The following is a 20737-nucleotide window of genomic DNA, read 5'->3' on the forward strand; positions in this document are numbered from 1 at the left end:
TAGCATGTGCAATTCTGTACTTATTTGCTGTGTGGCCTTGGACTATTTATTTAAAATCCCAGTGTTTCGATTTCTTAATCTGTAAAATAGTCATAACATAACAATACCATTCTTTTTTTTTTTTTTTTGGTGGGGCTGGGGATAGAACCCAGGGCCTTGTGCTTGCAAGGCAAGCACTCTACCGACTGAGCTATCTCCCCAGCCCCATAACAATACCATTCTAATACAGTGCAGTAAGATAACAGACTTTAGGAGTTAAATATAATGGCAGACAGAATTAAATTTTTATTATGACCAATATTAGAAAATGAATTCGAGGCTGGGGTTGTGGCTCAGTGGTAGAGTGCTCACCCAGTGTGTGTGAGGCCCTGAGTTTGATCCTCGGCAACACATATATATTTAAAAAAAGAGAGAAAGAAAGAAAGAAAATGAATTATTTGAGGAAGTGTCAGAAGTTTTATACCTTTGTAATTTCCACTGGGTCTAACATTGTACTCATATCAGAAGTGATTTTTATTATTAAATACCTATTGAATGCAGAAGGAAAAATGGAAAATGATACTATATTATATCATGGGAAAAAAGATTGTTATTCTTTTTTCAGTTAATTTTCCTAAATCTTAGGCAGATCACATATTTAGCAGAAGTGAATGAGAAATTATGCTTCATCATTATAGGTTTGACAGATCATAGAAATGATGTATACCAAGATTTAAAAATTATCACCTACAGGAATAAAAGCTCCTAAATCTTCCACATAACCTGGATGATCCTTAAGCCATTTTTCCAAATCCTTTCTCTTCGGTGCATCATCTCCTGCAAGTCTTGTCCCATCTTTAAGATTAATAACTGGAACTGGACTTTCTGTATCAGGAATTCCTTGAGGTTGAGGATAGGATAATGCTGGATTTATCCCTGTGGAAATCTGTGAGGTGGTTAAACCTAAAGTAACCTGCAGAAAAACACCAAATGAAAATTTATTTCCAAGCTTCAATGAAGTAGTTCTTTCTTTTTTTTTTTTTCTCTTTATTGGTTCTTTTTAGTTATACATTATACTATAATCCATTTTGATATTATTATACAAGCATGGAATATTCTCTTATTCTAGTTAGGATCCCATTCTTGTGGATGTACATGACAGTGGGATATACTGTGATGTTTTCACATATGTACATGGGAGTGGTTCTTTCTTGAAGGAAAAAAAAGGTATCCCATTAAATTCTACTCAATCTTTTAAACTTAAGATTTTCATGAATCTTGGCCAATGTCAGATTCTACTAATAATACAAAACCTGAAAAATATATGATATACTTCTAATTTCTTTATTAACATTATATTTTTAAAATCATAAAACTGCAACATGTATATTTATGGGATTTAATTTTAGTCTCAAGGATCAGTAATTTTTAGTTACTTTACTTACATGATTAGGTGGTTTATTTCTGTTAAAAAAGAGGATGTCAACACCTTCTACATTCTTCCTCCTTCCCCGCCTTTTTTTGACTACAGGCTGGTTGTCTAAGATCACTCCATTGGCACCAATTGTTGATTGAATGGAAGTACCTAATCAAATTAAACACCCAAAATAGTGATAAAATTTTAGTTCTTAAATGAAGTGAAAGTAATCCGTATTCTAAATTTATAAGGAAGTGTTAGTGCTTTATTTTATATACCCTAAATAGAGCAATTCTTGGAATAAAAACATCTCCCCTGCTTCTCAACTTTAAAACTTGGAGACGTGTAACAGACTTCTTTCAATTTTTGACTTGTTTTCTCAATTCTTCTACTCCATTTTCTGTACCTCTTCCTGCCTCTTTTAGAGTAGGAAGCATGCCTTTCTCCTGTTCAAGACAAACTCTCTCAAACCCATTAATTCCTACAGTTTCTAAAAGCTTATTTAAAAAATCACCTCTCTATTTTCTTTCACAAAAATATCCTTCTGTACTTCAAATCCTCCTCAACTCAAAAATATGGCCAATTCAAATAGAAAAATTAATTTTGTCTAGTTTTTGTGCTGCTTCTTAATACAGACTAACTTATTTCTAGTTTTCCTATTGTCTATTCCTGTTCCAACCTACTTATTTTCTTTAGTATCATCAGTAAAGTTTTAGTTACCAAATTTAAGTGACCTTCCTCATTTTAGTAGGCACTTGATAGTCATGTCTGTAAGAGGTATGAAACAGTTCCAAGCATTTTATTTTTCAATAAATACCTATTCAGTAGCTACGCATAAGTGGAAAATGTGTCTTCAATCATTAAGGAGAATTTTTCGAGAGTTTCTGTGTATTCCTGAATAAAAGTGTAGCCCTTTGGCTAGCTCTGTAACCTTATAGAAGGAACTCACTTCCCTCCCATTTTAGTTGTAAAAAATTTCCTTAATTCACATGGTAAGGAATAACTAAATATAATAAAAATAATATATTTATTATTATATCCATATAGTAAAATTTATCTTAATTATATTAACATAATATTATAAATAGGATTTGAAAATATTTTCACTATAGTACATTTTAGCTCTAATAACAATAACCTTCCTAAAGTATCACTTTTCAAAGTGCCATTCTATTTCAAAAACACATCTCATGGCTTCCTATCTTAATATGAATGAACTACTTTGTATCAGTTTTATTTCTACCTTCAACCACTGCCATATAGTCTAGTTTTTCATGCTTTTTGTAACTCAGATTCATATTTCATAAGCAGGCTCTAATCTGATATACAGATCTCTCTAGTAAGAAATTATACACTAGCTAAGTCAGTCTTAACAAAAAAACATAATTTTCCTGATGTCTTATCTCTGGTTTAGGCTATATCCTGTATTTCCACACCTCCTATCAACCCTGTTTTCCAGAACCATCTCTAATCTTATTAAATCCTGTTCAATTCCACCTCTTTCATAGGACTTTGACCAAGTTTCTAGTCAGAAGTGATATTTCATTTTCCATCATTCATGAGTATAATGCTCCTTGTAGCAAGATAATTACCTTGTTTTTTTTCTTTTTTTGGTACCAGGGAATGAACCCAGGAGTGCTTAACCATTGAACCACATTCCAATCCCTTTTTTATTTTGAGATAGGGTCTCATTAAGTTGCTTAGGGCCTCACAAAATTGCTGAGGCTGACATTGAACTTGTGATCCTCCTGTCTGAGCCTCCTGAGCCACTGGAATTGCATGTACTGCTCCAAGCATAACTGACCTTGTTTTTAAATGTATTACCTAATATTTAACGTATAAGTGTAGTCTACCAAGCAATGAAAGGCTGTGTTATTTTCCTTCCCTTTCCCTTTAGTGCTACCTGTGTACTACATAAAAGAAAAGTACTATAATCATCAATAGAAAAACATATGTGCACACCAAAGTGTACATATATAAAAATATCCTACTTGCTCAAATCTTTATTTTAATTACATATTAACCTAACTTATTTCTTAGAGTGATTTTAATAAATATTTTCAATGAACTTTAAGATAGAATTTAAAAATGAAAATTTAACTTCATGAAGTCTTTGTTGTCTTTATTGTAGATCTAACAATAACAATATTTTAAAAGCTTCTTTCTATTGAATGCCTACTATAAATCATACATTGGACAATGTTTTACAAAGCTATCTTAAATCATCAAAAACAAAATGAAAACATAGAGATATTGTTGTCTATTTTATAAATGAGATCAGAAACACTCAATGTCACAAGAGTTAATAAAAGAATTTAACCCCATGTTGCTTAGCTTTGTCATCCTTTATCTATTATTCCACATAGTTTCTGGAACGAGTGCTTTAGTTTTATCTTCTTGTTATAATCTGTGCTATTTTACTTTCCTTCATAAATTAAGTTACATTCCACATGGTGTGTTTATTCAGGTTTTCAAATAAAATTCAAAAGGTAATCACAAGAATAAAAAAAAGCACATCCTTTTGAAATTTCAAACAAATGCTTGAATTTTAAGAATTTGTTAACCATCTAATTTTTAACATCTATGTAGTGTTTAACTGTATGCCACGCTCTTTACTAGACATTTTGTTATTTTATGTAATTCACCCAACAATGTGAACTCTTTCCTCCTCCTGTTCCTCATTTCACAAACAAGAAAAGACTCAAAAATGTTAAAGCTTGCCAAAAAGTCTTGTCAGGAATACAGGTTCCAGATTTTCATAAATGTAATTAAGACAGATGAGATAGAATACTTAATAATAACTCTATATAGTGTTAACCTATTGTATAGTTGGAAAAGTCACGTTCCTATTGATACTATTAAAAAGTTTTCCTTACCAAAGAATTACCTGTAAGTGAAGGCTATACAATTTTCAGTTGCAATAGCAATAAAATATACAGATGACAGTTATCAATTCCATTTTATGGTGGAGTCATCAAGATAAGGGTTGTGATATTATTAAACTTCATTTACATTGGACAAAAGCACACAGTTTATTGTCCCATCCATTCCCATTTTCTAATAAAAAAGGAACTCCTTAATAATAAAACTAATTGTAAAGCATAATTTGGGTAACTTATGTGTCAGTAATAGAAGCAAAGCTGATTTAAATTTAAACTATGATTAATACATGTCTGAAAGTCTAATAATTGGAAAATGATAGTAAACAATCAATGAATCTACAAGAAACCAAACTGATGATTGATGAAGCTAAGCTTCATTACTTTAATTTAAAATTAAAAAATAGCACAGCAGCAATTGAAAACAGTAATAAATTCAAGATAACACTTATAAAAAAGCTTTGTTTTCCCAAAATGTAGGCATTCCACACACTGCAATACATTGTAGTTTTGAAATGCTTGCAAGTATTGTGTGGCAATCAGATTTGGTATAACACCGAAACAGAGTTCTTAGCCTTGTACAATGAACATGTAAAGGAAATTCAACTCATTTCTTAGCTATAAGTGAAAATTAGTATTTTGGGAGATTGATATGTGGTGGTCAACACACTGAGACTCAGTTGATCTGCAGTGTCATTCTCAAGGCACTTGCCTGTAATGGCAGTTTGGGAGGCTAAGGCAGGAGGAGTTCCAAACCAGCCTCAGAAACTTAGTGAGGTTCTGTCTCAAAATAAGAAATAGAAAGGGCTGGGGGGATGTAGCTCAGTGGTTATGGATCACTGGTACAAAAAAAGTCTTCCCCCAAATATTCAAGCCCCCAAACTAAACTGACGTCTGTGATTTAAAATGCCATATTAAAAGTTCCAACATTTATTAAAATTTGTTATAGTTATTACTTTATACACTTAACGGTGGTTCCGACATTAAATGAAAAATGAATTTTTATTACAAGAATCATAAGAGAATGCTGAAATTGTAGGAAATATTTTATAATAAGACAAATAATATTTGCATTTCACCTGATACAGGCATAGATTTTGGAAAATTGACGAGGCTTGTCTCTGATGCACTTTGAAGTTCCCGAAGTCGAGTGAGGTACTGCTGCTGCCCCAGCGCACCATCTTCGCTATCAAATGGTCTTTTTTGGGCAAGCCCTTGCTTCTGAAATGTCAACTTCAAACCACCTTCCTGTTTAAAACAACATCAGTATTAAAACAGAAAATGTTAATGAAAATCTTATTGTAGGACAGGATAGTAAAAGAAAATTTTTACTTAGAAAAAGTGAAGTGAAACCCTGAAACATTAATGAAGTTCTCATTTTCCTTATAAATCAATTGGATAAAACTTTTTAATTAACTTCTACAATAATTTTCTATCTTAAGTGAAAAAAATTCATGTAACATATGCTTTTCTAAGCAAAACAGTTTTTTGTGTAATTAGTACATTATGACATTTTCAGCTTTATTAATACATCTCGAGGTACATTATTCATAATGACACACAGATGATGTTACCCATATTTTAGATACCTAGTAATCAACCTACATTCAAAAGTCCTATTAAAATAAACATTACTAATAACAGGACATGCTAAATGTTTAAGAGAGAGTACATTGATATATTAAAATATTATACAATAGAATCAAAACAAATTGTCACACTGTTTAAGAAAGCATCTTGATCAGCAGAACTATTTTCAGAAGGAGAGAAATATATTTAATGATGATCACTCTAGTAGAATATTCAAGTTTAATAACCTGGATATCAAAAAAGAAAACACAAATACCAGGAGACAAGTATGTGAAGGAAGGAAGAGTAAGAGCAGGCAGCCATTTGCAGGAAAAGCATGCTGCACACCGCAATCGCAATCAGGCCCTAGGGCAATAAAAATACACATACGTCTTTGATTTTCACTGTAAACTCCTTTTCTCGTACATGCTTCTTCACCTTTGACATCTGTGTTGACTGATCATGTTCTTCTTTGACACCAGCACCTGGGGGAGTGGGAACACTGGACTCGCTATATTCTGTAGCTGCTCCAGGGCTGTCCAGTAGTTTTGTGGTATAAAAAGAAGCCACTGTGTTAGCATCATAACTTCTTCTAGCTGAAGGCCACTTCCCTTTGAGAACTGTTTGACAAATACTGTCCAGTCGGTTGATCATCACACGATCCTAGAAAAACATGCACCACCAAAGGAAAAAAAATTTTTTTTGTTTTCCTTATTTATTTGTTTGTTTTTTGACAATAGTCAAATTTGATAAGCATTTATTGAATAAACAAAAGGATAATCATAAAATAAATATAGGGCCGTGTGGGCCCTTGTCTTCCTATTTTTTTTTTAATTAAAACAAATTTTTTTTTATTGTAAACAAATGGGATACATGTTGTTTCTCTTTTTGTACATGGAGTAAAGGCATACCATTTGTGTAATCATAAATTTACATAGGGTAATGTTGTTTGATTCATTCTGTTATTTTTTTCCTTCTGCCCCACCCCTCCCACCCCTCTTTTTCCTCTATACAGTCCTTCCTTCCTCCATTCTTGCCACCCTCCTTAACCCTAACCCTAAATCTAACCCTAACCCTAATGCTAACCCCTCCCACCCCCCATTATATGTCATCATCCACTTATCAGCGAGATCATTCGTCCCAAAGGAAAATTTTTAATAATTAGGCCAGACCTTTGGAGATCCAACTCATTCCTAAAGTTGAGTATTTCTGTACTAGTCTTATAACACAATGAGTGAGCTCTATCACTCCAGTCTGGGATACTTTTTACCACTGACGCTTCATGTACTTAAATGGACTGTTTTTTGAAGATCAGAATTGGCTACAATGAATTTCTTCATAGTCTCAGTTGAAAGCATGTTATCATAAAGAAGTGCTTGACTATTAACTTGGATATAAGGATTCATCATCTTTTACTCTAAACATTTTCGGAGGTACCAGGGATTGAAACCAGCAGTGCTTAATCACTGAGTCATATCCCCTAACCTTTTTTCTAATTTTTAGAAACAGGGTCTTAATAAGTTCCTTCGGGTCTCACCAAGTTGCTGAGGCTAGCTTTGAACTTGTAATCCTACAGTCTCAGCCTCCCAAGCCACTGGATTACAGGTGTGTACTACCATGCTGAGCTACTTTAAACATTTTAAAGTTATGTTGAGAAGCACACACATTTAAGCAGAACTAATGTAATGGATGGTTAAGACATACTATTGATGCTAATGCCAAAATATCATTCCATATTTTATAATTACTTATTTTTTCACATAATAATATAGCAATATGGAAAACACTGTAGGGCAATATAGAAAAATGCTAAAAAAAAAAAAAAAATTACCAATCCCCAAAATAAATTATTCCTTTACCTTTGGCCAATATGAAGCTGCCAGCATGTAACCACCCTGTAAGAGGTAAGCAGATTCTGGTGTCCCATTGTTTATTTGGAAACTATCCTGGGTCTCATCCTGGGTAGTGCTCAGTGATGCAACACTTTCTTCATCATAGGCCTTCATGTGAGGGGTACTTTCTGCTAGGAATAATTATAACCATTTTAAAATGACTGCATAAGACAATGTTATATGTCCTTGTTTTAATCTTTTGCGATTCTGGGGATCAAACTCAGGGCTTTATGCATGCTAGGCAAGTGCTCTATCAGTGAGCTACATTCCCAGCCCCTTTATATGTACTTATAAAATTTTCATGTAATTATTCAGAGATATTTTGAAAATGAAAAAGTAAAAACAAATGGTAGAGAAAATGGATTTTATAAAAAGGAAAAATTCACCTAGATTACAATAAAGTAATCATTACTTTTAGAATGATTCCTCATTAGAAGATTTCATTTGCATTGGGAGAAATACAAATACTTGATGGGGATACCATAATTCTCTAAATAAGGCAACTTTTGGAATTAGGCATATTCTTTGTGGCAACCCTGAACACTATGCCTATGGAATTATTATAAGAGATTCTGGCTCCTTTTGGGTATGAAGTTCTTTAAGCCAGAATGGATCCAGCACATGCCTAGTGTTGACTCATAACCCTGAATCTCAAAGATACTTGGAGAAGAATATCACCTAATACTACTCTGCTGACAAGTAGATTCTGATCCTCTTTTGTGGACTCTCTGTTTCTTAGAAGCTGGGTTTGGAGTTAGGGGTTCTGTTCTGGCTGCAACCATGCGTCTGTCTGTTTCAACTTTTCCACCAGATTTCTGGTCTCCAGTAGTTCTTAAACCATATCCTGCTAAGCAGATAGGTGTCAAGTATGGCCCATGATACTCTTATTTGCCTGTTTAAGATTCCTGGTATTTGTTATACAATATTAACTTTCGTTTGTTAACTAATTAACTTGTTTCAGGGGGAAAATGTACTACCAAATTTAAGGCAATTACAAAGCTACTGTGTGTGACTAATTTTGAAATGCCTTGAATACTGAATAGGGAGTGTATACCAGTAGTTCTAGTTTCCTTTTCAATGCTGAATTTCTAGGAAAAGTTGTATGCATAAAATTTGAGCTAACAATGTTAAGCATGCTTAAGTTATCTAAATCAAATTTTCATTTTCCCTTGAAAAGTTGTCTTAAAAATAGTGAAATTACTTTATGCATATACCTCGCTTTTGGACTTCCTCTTCTTCACTGTCACTTTCTTCTGATGAAGATGAAGAAGATGAGGAGGAGGAGGAGGATGAGGAGGATGAAGATGATGCTGAAGAACATGATGAGGATGAAGAAGAACTAGAGCCTGATCGAGAATGGGAACAAGAAGAGGAAGAAGACGAGGAAGATGATGATCTGGAAGAACAGGATGATCTCTCAGAATCAGAGTCAGAATCAGAACTAGATTCTGATCCTCTTTTGTGGACTCTCTGTTTCTTAGAAGCTGGGTTTGGAGTTAGGGGTTCTGTTCTGGCTGCAACCATGCGTCTGTCTGTTTCAACTTTTCCACCAGATTTCTGGTCTCCAGTAGCCTGTGATAAAACACCATTCTTTGGACTTACAGGCTCGGACTTTATTAGTGTCCTGGTTTCCACAGAAGACATAGATTCTTCTTCAGAAGACTGAGGCTCTTCTTTAAGGGTTTCACTTTTAACTTTCATATCCTCTAGAATAATACCTTTAGCATCTAGGAGCCTAGGTAAAGAGGTAAGAGGAGAAGCGGAAAGTGCTACTTGGTATTGCTGTAAAAGTGGGGTAGAAGTCCTTGAATGAGTCATCTTACTTTGACTGTAGTTCCTTTGAGCTGCCATAAATGAGAGTTCAGGATCACGAAGAATATGATAATCTGTTCGGCTCACCCCATGTTTAGCAGCGCCAATAAGCAAATCCCTATCATGAGGGCCACATTCCCACCAGACTGGCAAGTCTGGATTTGGATGACAAAGCTTCAAGCGTTCAAACAACTGTGGATGTCGAAGGGCCTGCTCCCGTACTTTCCTCAGAAGTTCAATGCGATACAAAGTCCTAGAAGCACGTTCTTCTGTGATTGGTTGGATAAAAATATTTGGATCTACCAATTCTGCATTAAAACAGGACAAAAATTTTAACTTCAAAAATTCAAAATAAATAAATAATTTAACTTCTAAAATACACCTCTACTCAGCATCATTGTACAATTTCCAAAATTTTTGTATTTTCACACAGGAAAAATAAATTTTAAAAAGAATTACTAAAAATCATGAACGATTAGTAGGTATGGTGGTGCCCACCTGTAATCCCCGTGACTTGCGAGCCTGAGGCAGAAGGACCACAAGTTTGAGAATAGTGTCGAAAACTTAGTGAGGCACTAAGAAACTTAGTGACAGAGAGAAAGAGAGAGAGAGAGAGAGAGAGAAGAAGAAGAAGGAGGAGGAGGAGGAGGAGGAAGAGGAGGAGGAGGAAAGGGAGGGACGGGGAGAGGGAGAAGGAGAGGGAAAGGGAGAGAGAAGGAAAGGACAGGACAGGATAGGACTGGGGATGTGGCTCAGTGGTAAAGCTTCCCTGGGTTGAATCCCCAGTTAAATAAATAAATAAATAAATAAATATTGAAGAACAACACACTGATCTTCTAAAAATAACTAAAACATAAGATAATTTTAGAAGTATGTTAGTGTAATTAGGAATTTACTTTAAAGAAATTCCCTATAAACTTTGTCTTGATCGAGGAGAAAAATGTCTGCTTAAACTCACTGAAAATACAAATAGAGCTGTTAAATGATACCCCACAAAAAAACATAAATTGACATCTCAAACTGCACAAGGTAACTTGGGGCATCACAGTGAAGTCATAGGGGAACCAAGGAATTTTTCAAATAGAGAGAAACACAGGCATAGGCATATCTGCCAGATACCACACAAACTACCAGCTGGAGGTAGTTCAGTTTCAACATAGATCATATATCATTCCTTTTGATGAGGTCATACATTTGTGAATCTAGGTTATTAGTATTTAGCAAGCACTTAAAAAAGATAAGAATTTGTTAAAATAATGCAGGGACCAACCTGGGGAGCTCATAATAGTCAAATATGGAATAATTTCAGAAAAAAAAATTGGAATGTAACCTATAGAATAAATATCCATGAATTCATATTAATAAGCAATTGATTATTTTAAATAGACAAGGGAGAAGAAACAGTTCTTCCTTGCAGCAGAATTCTACAGAAAAACTGTTGCAGACAAGATGTAGTACCTAACAGATACTAAAATCAGTGGGTGAAAATTTGAGGAGAAATAGGATTTCTGAGATATTTGATATTTGTTGGGGTTGGTGATGTAGCTCAGTTGGTAGAGTGCATGCCTTCCAAGCATAAGGCCCTGGGTTCAACCCCCGGCACCAAAAAAAAAAAAAAAAAAAAAAAAAAAAAAGATATTTGTTATCTATAGTGAAAAAACGAATCATACCCTACTTAAACAATTAAAAGCAACATCATCAGTAATAAGAGACTGACATCAGGAACTACATGATACTACATTCTGAGAAAGACACAATATTTCTATGGTACTCTAGCCTAAAATACACAATCTCAATCCAATCATGTGAATACACAAGACAAACCCAAATCAAAGGATACATGGCAAAATAATTATTCAATGGTTTTAAGGGTACCAAGATTATTTAGGAAAAAAATGACTAAAAACCTGTTACAAACTATAGGAGGTTGAGGAGAAAGAACAACCAATTACAATGTGGACTTCTGGAACAAAAATGTACACTAGGGTAAAAACTGGTAAAATTCGAACACCAAGTCAGATTCCTATATCCATTGATTCAACTAATACTGGATGGAAAATAGCTGGAGGAAAAAACTTGTGTCTATACTAAACCTGTATGGACTTTCCCCCCTTGTCATTATTCCCTAAACAATACAACATTTTTTTTTTTTTTTTTTGGTGGTGCTGGGGTTTGAACCCAGGGTCTTGTGTTTGAGAGGCAAACACTCTACCAACTGAGCTATCTCCCAGCCCCAACAATACAACTATTTGTATAGTACTTAAATTGTATTATATATTAAAAGGAATCTAGAGATGATTCAAACTCTAGGAGAATATATATAGGTTAAATGCAAATACTACCCAATTTATTTAAGGACTAGCACATCCTTGGGTTTTAATATTCTTTGATGTCCTACAACCAGTCCCACATGTATAATGGAATTAATGATTTTATATTAACATTGATTTCCTGGTCTGATAATTATAATTAGTCATGTTAAGATTTTGACATTGGGAGAGGCAGGGTGAGGAATACATGGAAACTCGCTGTTTATTTTTTGCAACTTTTCTGTAAATCTGAAAATAAATCAAAACAAAGCAACATAGTAAAAAAAAAAAAAAAAATCAAGGAAATAATGGTATAGACTACAAACGCAATTTGAGAATTTGTATAGTACCTAAAAGTTACACATATTCCATTAAGAAGTAATTGTGAACATTTAAGAAACAAACATATATTTTTTTCAATATTTGTTATTATGTTTTCAAATAATTACTAGATTATTAGGACATAACACTAAATTGTCTGGAGTTAATTATTCATTATGTAGAACCGTTAGGTATATTTTGTCCTCAGGTTCTATGAAAAAAATTATTGCACTTTGAACTGAAGTAGTTTGAAACCCTAAATAAAACTTCAATCACATTTCTAAAAAGGAAGCCCTTTCTTTTCAATGATTAGTAATTAGCCTTTTCTCTTTTAAAATTAGAATCAAATGTAATGGATTTATTCATATCACCATATTTTTGATGGGAATAACACAAGAAAGAAATAAGAGACTTCTGGTAACAATACAAAATAAAAACATAATACTTTGCTTTAAATGGACTGTTAAATCCACTTATGGTCTTCCAACATACCTGAAAGTAGACTGAAACCTATTCTGTATCACCTGGTATTTGGGTGATTAGTTACTGAACAGACTGATAAAAAAAATTGTAAGAAAATAAAATTAAAACAAGAATCCTCTATGGGGCTAGGGTTGTAGCTCATTGGAAGAGCACTTGCCTAGCACATGTGAGGCAAAGTTCAATCTTGAGTACCACATAAAAATAAATAAATAAATAAATAAATAAAATAAAGGTATATGTCTATCTACAATTAAAAAGAAACACACACACACACACACACACGTATGGAAACTTATTTGGAATTTAAGACTTATAAAACACCCAAACACACACACACGAAAGATATAGCTCACACAAGGGGCAAACCAAGAAAAAGCAGGGGCCAAACTATGAAATAAAGTGTGGGGTGTGTGTGTGTGAGAGAGAGAGAGAGAAAGAGAGAGAGAGAGAGAGTACCTAACACTTTTTTTGGTACCAGAGATTGAACCCAGGGGCAATCAACAACTGAGCCACATCAATACTAGGGATCAAATCCAAGGTCTTGCTCATGTTAGGTAAGTGGTCTACCTCTGAGTTACACTTTCAGACCCACCACTTAAATAATATTCAAGTAGAGAACATATAGCAAAATACTTTAAAATGTCTTAAAAGAGGGGGCTTCATTTCTTGCAAAATTATTCAGGTAAATAATCCTTTAGCAAAGTTTCTATAAGATGGATTCAAGACATAGTTCTGGTTATCAAAAGCTATTCTTTAACTTCTGCTTCTTCCTAATCATAAATCTGTGGTCAAATGTGAGGTTATCTTAAAACTTAGTATTTTTTATCCTTTTTAGAGATAAATTTTAATAGTGGGATTAAGAAATGTAGGATCTTTAAGCATAATTTATTTCAAATTCTGAAAAATTTCTGAATTTCAGTGATTTTGCTTTTTTGACTAAAACAAAGGGAAAAAATTTATACATACCTTCTTTGGAAGGAAGACGACAAACCCTCCGACACATGGACATGAATGCATACAAGTATTTCTCCAAACTTTCATCAGTTTTCTTATGTAACCTAGCCATAGCTCTAAATTTTGTCCAATCAAATTGGCCTCTATCAGGGTCAAAAACAACTCCAAATGTAGATACAACTCGATAAAAGTCAGCTTCTTCTCTTCTTGTCCATCTATTTTGATTCAGATTAAAGAAAAAAACCACATTATCAATACACATTTTTACTGAAAATAATGACTATTGTAAAAACTTAAAACATTTCTAGTACCTAACACTTTTTTTGGTACCAGAGATTGAACCCAGGGGCAATAAACAACTGAGCCACATCCTCAGCCCTTTTTATCTTTTATTTTGAGACAGGGTCTTACTAAGTTCCTGAGGGCCTCACCAAGTTGCAGAGGCTGGCTTTGAACTGGCGATCCTCCTGCCTCAGCCTTCCAAGCCACTGAGATTACAGGCATGCGCCACAATGCCCAGCAGTACCTAACACTTTAAAGGATCAAAATCAGGGTTACTGGGTTATTAATACATTTTAAAATGCTAACTGACTTATCAATTCAACCATACTTTTTATTTAGCATACATTGTTCCTCAGATAATAATAGTTTTCTGCATGTTTATTATGTAAGAAAATATGCACAAGACACAAGGTTATATAAGATGACCCTGATCTTCAGGAAAGTGATAAAATATTTTAAAACACATTATTTTTTTGGGGGGGTGGGTATTACTGGGAAATGAATTCAGGAGTGTTCTATCTCTGAGTTACATACACAGTCCTTTCAAAAAAATTTTTGTTTTGAGACAGGGTCTTGCTAAGTTGCCAAGGCTGGTGTTATACTTGTGATCCTCTTGCCTCAGTCTCCTAAATTGCTGGGATTTTAGGCATGTACCACCTATGCACAGCTATTTTCAACTACGTTTATAGTACAAGGTAGTATTTTTTGTTGTATGAGTTACAGAAAGAAAGAATTTTGGGAGGGCACAGATAATGGAAAGATCAGTTCAGACATGAACAATTAAGAAAAACATCACTGAGTAGGTAGCATTTCTCAGAGTAAGATGGGACAAGGATAAGATGAGGGGGGTGTTACTAAGACAGTATGGAATAAGCAAAGTAGAAAGTACTTTATTTTGTTGGGATGACAAGGATATGGCTCATACATGTGACAAAACAAGAGCAAGCTGGGGTCAAGTTATGAAATGCTCTAAATGCCTGGCTTAATAATCTTTATTTTTAAGTAAAAGTTCCTTGTAAGAACTTTTACCTAAAAAGGGTAATGTTAACATCATAAATCACAGATCTCCAAACTTCAGTATCTCCATTTATAGAAAATTTTCCTTGCTTAACTCACTGAGAAAAAAGCATTTGGGAAAGAACTTTGAAAAACATTAATGAGTCATTTTTTATCATAGTTATACATTAATTTAATGACAATGTAAAAACAGCAAGTCCAGAAAGTCAGTCAAATCATATGAACCTTAAACCTGGGTGATAAGAATAGGGATGGAGTAGGAATGGAACTGGGCACAGTGGTGCACACCTATAATCACAGTGACTCAGGAGGCTGAGGCAGGAGGAACACAAGTTTGAGATCAGCCTCAGCAACTTAGCAAGGCTCTAAGCAATTTAGTGAGAACCTGTCTGAAAATAAAAAATAAAAAGGGCTGGGGATGTTGCTCAGTGGTTAAGTGACCCTGGGTTCAATCACTAGTACCAATAAAACAAAATAAAACAAAACAAAGCAAAAAAAACTGGAGTACTGAGTTAAGACTCTGTAATACATTCTAGCAAAGGAAATTATACTGAGAAAAGTTAGAAATGTATACTGAAACCTAACTGAAGAGAACTTTGAATCCAGGCTTAAAAATAAAAGATTTTATATCTATTTTAAATATAGAGCCACTGCACACCATGATAAAACTATTATTCTAGGAAGATTAATATGGACCTAACAAACTGAGGAAAAATGAATATAAAAGATTAATGATGGTCACGGATTCTTTGCATTGAGACATGGAATGTATTTCCTTTGCCCTTACATCTGGGCTGTCACTGTGATATTTTTGACCAAGACAAAGGGGCAAAAGTGACACTTTATAATTGGTGAGACTGGGCCTTAAGAAGTCAGTAACAACTGCTTTTGCTACTTTCCTATTTGGAACGATCCCTCTTACAATTAGGGTTTCCATTCGGCAGTTAGTACTAACAGTCAGCTATGTGAGTGACTGAGGTAAAATGTCCATCTATTTCAGAACCCCAGCCTATGCTTGCACCTGAAATAGAAGAAGCAGTCAACTCAGGGAATCAAAAGAAATATATGAATTCTATTTCAGTATGTTTTGGGATAGTCTGTTATACAAAAATGGATAACTTGAATAATATATTTACAGAGGTAATAGTATTTAAAACTTACAGCTAGGATAGCTAAATTCTTAGGTTTCATACTAAGTTATAGCTACATTGAATGTACTGCAAATAAAACAAAAGAACAATGATTTATCTTCCAAAGAACATCCCAGGACCCAGGTTTAAAACAAGGAAGCTAGGTTACTGATTCACATTGCTATTCTTTTCCGTATACTCTTTTTTAAAGAAATTTGCCTATCTTCTTATCAAGGTCTCTTGCATTTTTTTTCCATTAACACCAATAGTTCTAAAGATGCATTCTTGTATGAATTAAGAGAATTTGCCTTCCATATATTCTTACATTCTGTAATTGTCTTAATATAAAATAAGATAAAATAGAATCTATTTCACACAATTTTTTTTTTTTTTTTTTTTGGGTGCTGGGGATCAAACCCAGGGCCTTATGCTTTCAAGGCAAGCACTCTACTGACTGAGCTATCTCCCCAGCCCCTATTTCACACAATTTAAACTTCTGTTGTATCAATTTATTCTTGGGTTTGCTCTGCATCTTCTTTTTAAAAAAAGCTCAATGTTCCTACAATAAAAAAAGTGATTAAGTCAGGCACTGTGGCGCACTCCTGCAATCTCAGTGGTTCAGGAGGCTGAGGCAGAAGGATGGCGAGTTCAAAGTCAGACTCAGCAAAAGTGAGGTGCTAAGTACTCAGTGGGATCCTGTCTCTAAATAAGAAACAAAATAGGGCTGGGGATGTGACTCAGTGGTTGGGTGCCTCCAAGTTCAATCCCTGGTACTCCCTGAAAAAGTGATAAATATGAAGTATTGCTAATAATTAAGATGCAACGATCTTTATTAGTTTTATCATAATTCTTCAAATATGAGTATATGTACACCAGAACTTTGCTTTGATCAGTTAGCAAGATAATCACACCATGAAAGCCTTTAAAATTATCAAACATTTATTTTTTATCTTAATTTTTTTTGGTAGTGGGATTGAACCCAGGGGTACTTAACTACTGAGCCGCATCCCCAGCCCTTTTTAAAATATTTTATTTAGAGACAGGGTCTCATTGAGTTGCCTAATACCTTGCTAAATTGCTGAGGCTGGCTTTGAACTCTCCATCCTCCTGCCTCAGTCTTTGGAGCCACTGGGACAATAGGCATATGCCACTGTACTCACCTAACAAACATTTAGATACTACATTAAATAGTTAGGGAACTGGAGCACAGTTCAGTGGCAGAGCACTCTTGTCTAGCATGTATGATCTCCAGTATACATCACCTTAAAAAAAAAGAATTAGCACTATTGTCTTACCTCTGTTGTCTTTCTATCTTGGCTGCCATTTTAGGATTAAGAGTGGCTTCTTCATAAAGAGGATGCATTACACTGGCAGGCACTGAGAAGGTTGGTTGTATCTGCTGGATTTGTCTGTTTTTATTAGTACGTTGATATGCAGTGATAAGACGTCTCAACCGTGTGGTTAAAGCTGACTGAGTAGGCCAATAAATTTTATCACCCTCCATCAGTTGACCATCTATATTTAAATTGATATTACAAATCACTATCATAATGCTGTAGCTTTTAGGATTTTATTTACATAATAAACTACAGGATCTAACACTCTGCTTATAGGTATAACATTACAATAATATGCCATAATTAATGTATACCCATTCATAGTAAGCAAATCCCACTTTTTTAGTTGAACTGTAGGAAGCAGAGGCATGGATTCTTCTGGGTGCCAGGTGGGGACAAGTGTACTCTAGCAACAATGTGTTTCTTTTCTTTCTTTCTTTTTTTTTTTTTTTTTTTTTTGCGCGGTACTGGGGATCAAACTCAGGGCCCTGTGCTTGCAAGGCAAGCACTCTACCAGCTGAGCTATCTCCCCAGCCTAACACTGTGTTTCTTAATATTGGAAGGAAGTAGAAGCAGATCTTGCTCAGAAAAGTTTTGTAGAAACTGGGTAATAAAAAATGGTTCCTCATGTGCATATGGAAAGCATGAGAAATTGAATGTATTACTACATTAATACTTGGTGATATGTTGATAAAATCTCCCATATAAATTTAATAATCAAGTCATAAAATCATCAGTCTCAATGCTGTAGAAACACAGTGAACCACTGAAAAAAGATGGGCAACAACTAAAAACATTGTTAAGTTCACAATCAACCAGTATATCCTGTGATTACAAATATATTCAATAAAAGATTTACATACATAGCAACATTATAAAACTGTGATTATTTATTGACCTCATAGTGTCATAAGAATGTGAAATTACAATAATGATAAGTAAAGAAGTAAATGCAATTTACCTCCATCTGCTATAACAAGATCTCCAGGTGAGGAAACATCATCCTTTAAAAAAAAAAAAAAATTGCCACAGGTAATTGGGTCAAGAAATATACACATAGGAAGAGAATCAAACTTCTTTGTAATAGAGAATGTTTCTTGGCAATAGATTTAATGATTTAATTTAGCAAAAATAAAACTTCAAATACCTCATTCTCAATCTGACACTCTAAGTCAGTCACTGTTTACTAAGACTATTTACTTTTCTATTATTATTTTTAAACAAGTAATTTTCTCCTCTATATTTCTGAGCATGCCTTAGGTTTTATTGCTACATTTTTTTCCCTCTGTATACCAACTCTCAGAAAATTCTCTTATTTGACAACCTATAAATCCTTTCTTTTTTAGCCTTGAACAGTTTACTTGTACTGTAGTTCCAATTTTTGCCCATCAACAGAGCATCTTTCAATTAGACATGCTAACATTTTCTTATCCTTAATACTTTGGAAATCTATTTCAATGCCTACTAATTTCTATTATCATTTTAGAAAAGTCTGAAGTTAGAATTACCATAATATCTGTGTAGGAGGGCTCTTTGTTTCTTTTTTGCTGATGGCTTTTCTTTTTCTTAATTAATTAATATGATACCAGGGACTGAACCCAGGGGTGCTTACCCACTGGGAGACTTCCCCAGTTATTTTTTACTTTTTATTTTGAGACAGGGTCTTGCTAAGTTGCTCAGAGCCTCACTAAGGTGCTAAGGCTGGCTTTAAACTTGTGATCTACCTGCCTTAGCCTCTGAAGCTGCTAGCATCACAGATGTGCACCACTGCGCCTGGCTGATAATGGCTTTGAAAAAAAAATTAAATTTAAATTATTTATTCATTATTTTTTTTTTGTGACTGGCCACGTACAGTCCTATACACCTCTCTAGTACTATTTACCTGGAGAAGTTACCCTGGATGCTAGCTATTGTTTTCTCTCCCTTCCCAAACAGATAAAACTTAGACTGTAGCTGCACTGCCTCATAACAAGGAGATTCTGATGATTTCTTTTGTTTTTCTTTTTGGTACTAGGGATTGAATGCTGAGGCTGTCCTTGAACTTGGGATCTTCCTGCTTCAGCCTCCCAAGTTGCTGGGATTACAAGCATGTATTACCGTGCCTGGTTTGATTCTGATTTTTTTTTTTTTAACTTCTTTGTTTGGCAAATTTGTAGAAACTCCAGGATGTTTTTCAGAGTGGATTTAGTTTTATTTATCTTGCAAAGACTCATTTTATTTCTTAAATCTGGGATCAAGACCTAAAAGTTTCAGCTAATATCCCTTTCAAATGTACTTCTTCCTTATTTTCTCTAGTTGTTTCTTCCAGAATGCCTATTAGATATATGTCAGACATGTTCATACTATCCTCGTTTTTGAAAAAAAATTTTCACATAGTCCATTGTGTTGGTTATTAATTAATTACCTCTCTGAACTGTTTAAATGTTTTCCTCTACCAGCCAGTATGATGTTAAGCTTTGTCAATAGAAGGAAGTAGAGAGATAATGTAGGAGAAAAAGGTTTTCCTTTCTAGTTCTGGTGAGCTCCTCCACTGCTCAGCTCCCACAGCGCAGGATGCTTCCCCATTGTCCTATTCCTACAATTTGGGCAGTTCATTTAGCACCTACTGGCCAGAAACTTTTTTTCAGCCACCTCTGCCTTGGGCAGTTTTACAGTAAAGTACCCATCCATACCAAGACAACTTTCTCAGCAACCCTAGAGGGCAGGTTTCCAGCAAGTGGCACCAGTTTAGCAGCATAGCAATTTTTTTGCCATCCAGTGAGCCATGGCAATGTCCTCCCAACAAGGTCTGGACCTTGGCTCTGGGTAGATAGGGTTCTAACTGGGGTGCTCTTCTTGAGTCCTAGGAGAGGAAGATGCTCCTTCAATCTGTGATTCCTGAATTTCTTAGAGTTCTCTTTGACTTTTAATAGTTAATCTTTCATTATTGTAATCCCACAATAATAAATAATTATTTACATTAAACTTTACCTGTTTGAATTACTATGGGGTTTTTCTCTCTTCTGATTGGCCCAGAATATGTCATTGTGCAACACTTTGGATAATTTCCTTAAATGTGTTTTACAAAGCATTTCTTCTCTCATGAGGTATATCTAATTTGTTTGTCTAACAAAATGCTTAACCTATTCAGTGAGTTTTAAATGTAAATGATTGCATTTCTCACTGTTTTATTTATATACAAGGTTCTTTTTCACATATTCTTTGTCTATTTCTTGAGATAGGGTCTCAACTATGTTGCCCAGGCTGGCCTCAAACTTCCAGCATAATCAATCCTCTTGCCTCAGCCTCCTATGCAGGTGGAATTCAGGTATATGCCATTATACCTGGCTTTCCAAGTCTTTTAAAATCACCTTGTC

At 34.5% G+C, this 20737-nt stretch overlaps 1 protein-coding gene across 12 annotated transcripts in view; it reads right to left on the reverse strand.

The window, feature by feature from the left end:
- Positions 1 to 20737, reverse strand: part of Chd9 (chromodomain helicase DNA binding protein 9) — a 237933-nt gene that overhangs the window by 20029 nt on the left and 197167 nt on the right. For 8 of the 12 annotated variants that reach the window (XM_047530062.1, XM_047530061.1, XM_047530063.1 and 5 more), the window contains 9 exons: positions 18343 to 18385; positions 17340 to 17559; positions 13628 to 13830; positions 8951 to 9856; positions 7704 to 7867; positions 6235 to 6507; positions 5355 to 5523; positions 1425 to 1564; positions 731 to 952 (listed from right to left, as the gene is read on the reverse strand). In XM_047530062.1, the coding sequence (XP_047386018.1) occupies positions 731 to 952; positions 1425 to 1564; positions 5355 to 5523; positions 6235 to 6507; positions 7704 to 7867; positions 8951 to 9856; positions 13628 to 13830; positions 17340 to 17559; positions 18343 to 18385 (2340 nt within the window). The remainder of the gene's footprint in view (positions 1 to 730; positions 953 to 1424; positions 1565 to 5354; positions 5524 to 6234; positions 6508 to 7703; positions 7868 to 8950; positions 9857 to 13627; positions 13831 to 17339; positions 17560 to 18342; positions 18386 to 20737) is intronic. The other 4 variants (XM_047530067.1, XM_047530070.1, XM_047530068.1 and 1 more) reach the window with 3 other exon arrangements.

The sequence above is a fragment of the Sciurus carolinensis genome, chromosome 16 (genome assembly GCF_902686445.1).
Source record: "Sciurus carolinensis chromosome 16, mSciCar1.2, whole genome shotgun sequence".
Taxonomy (NCBI): domain Eukaryota; kingdom Metazoa; phylum Chordata; class Mammalia; order Rodentia; family Sciuridae; genus Sciurus; species Sciurus carolinensis.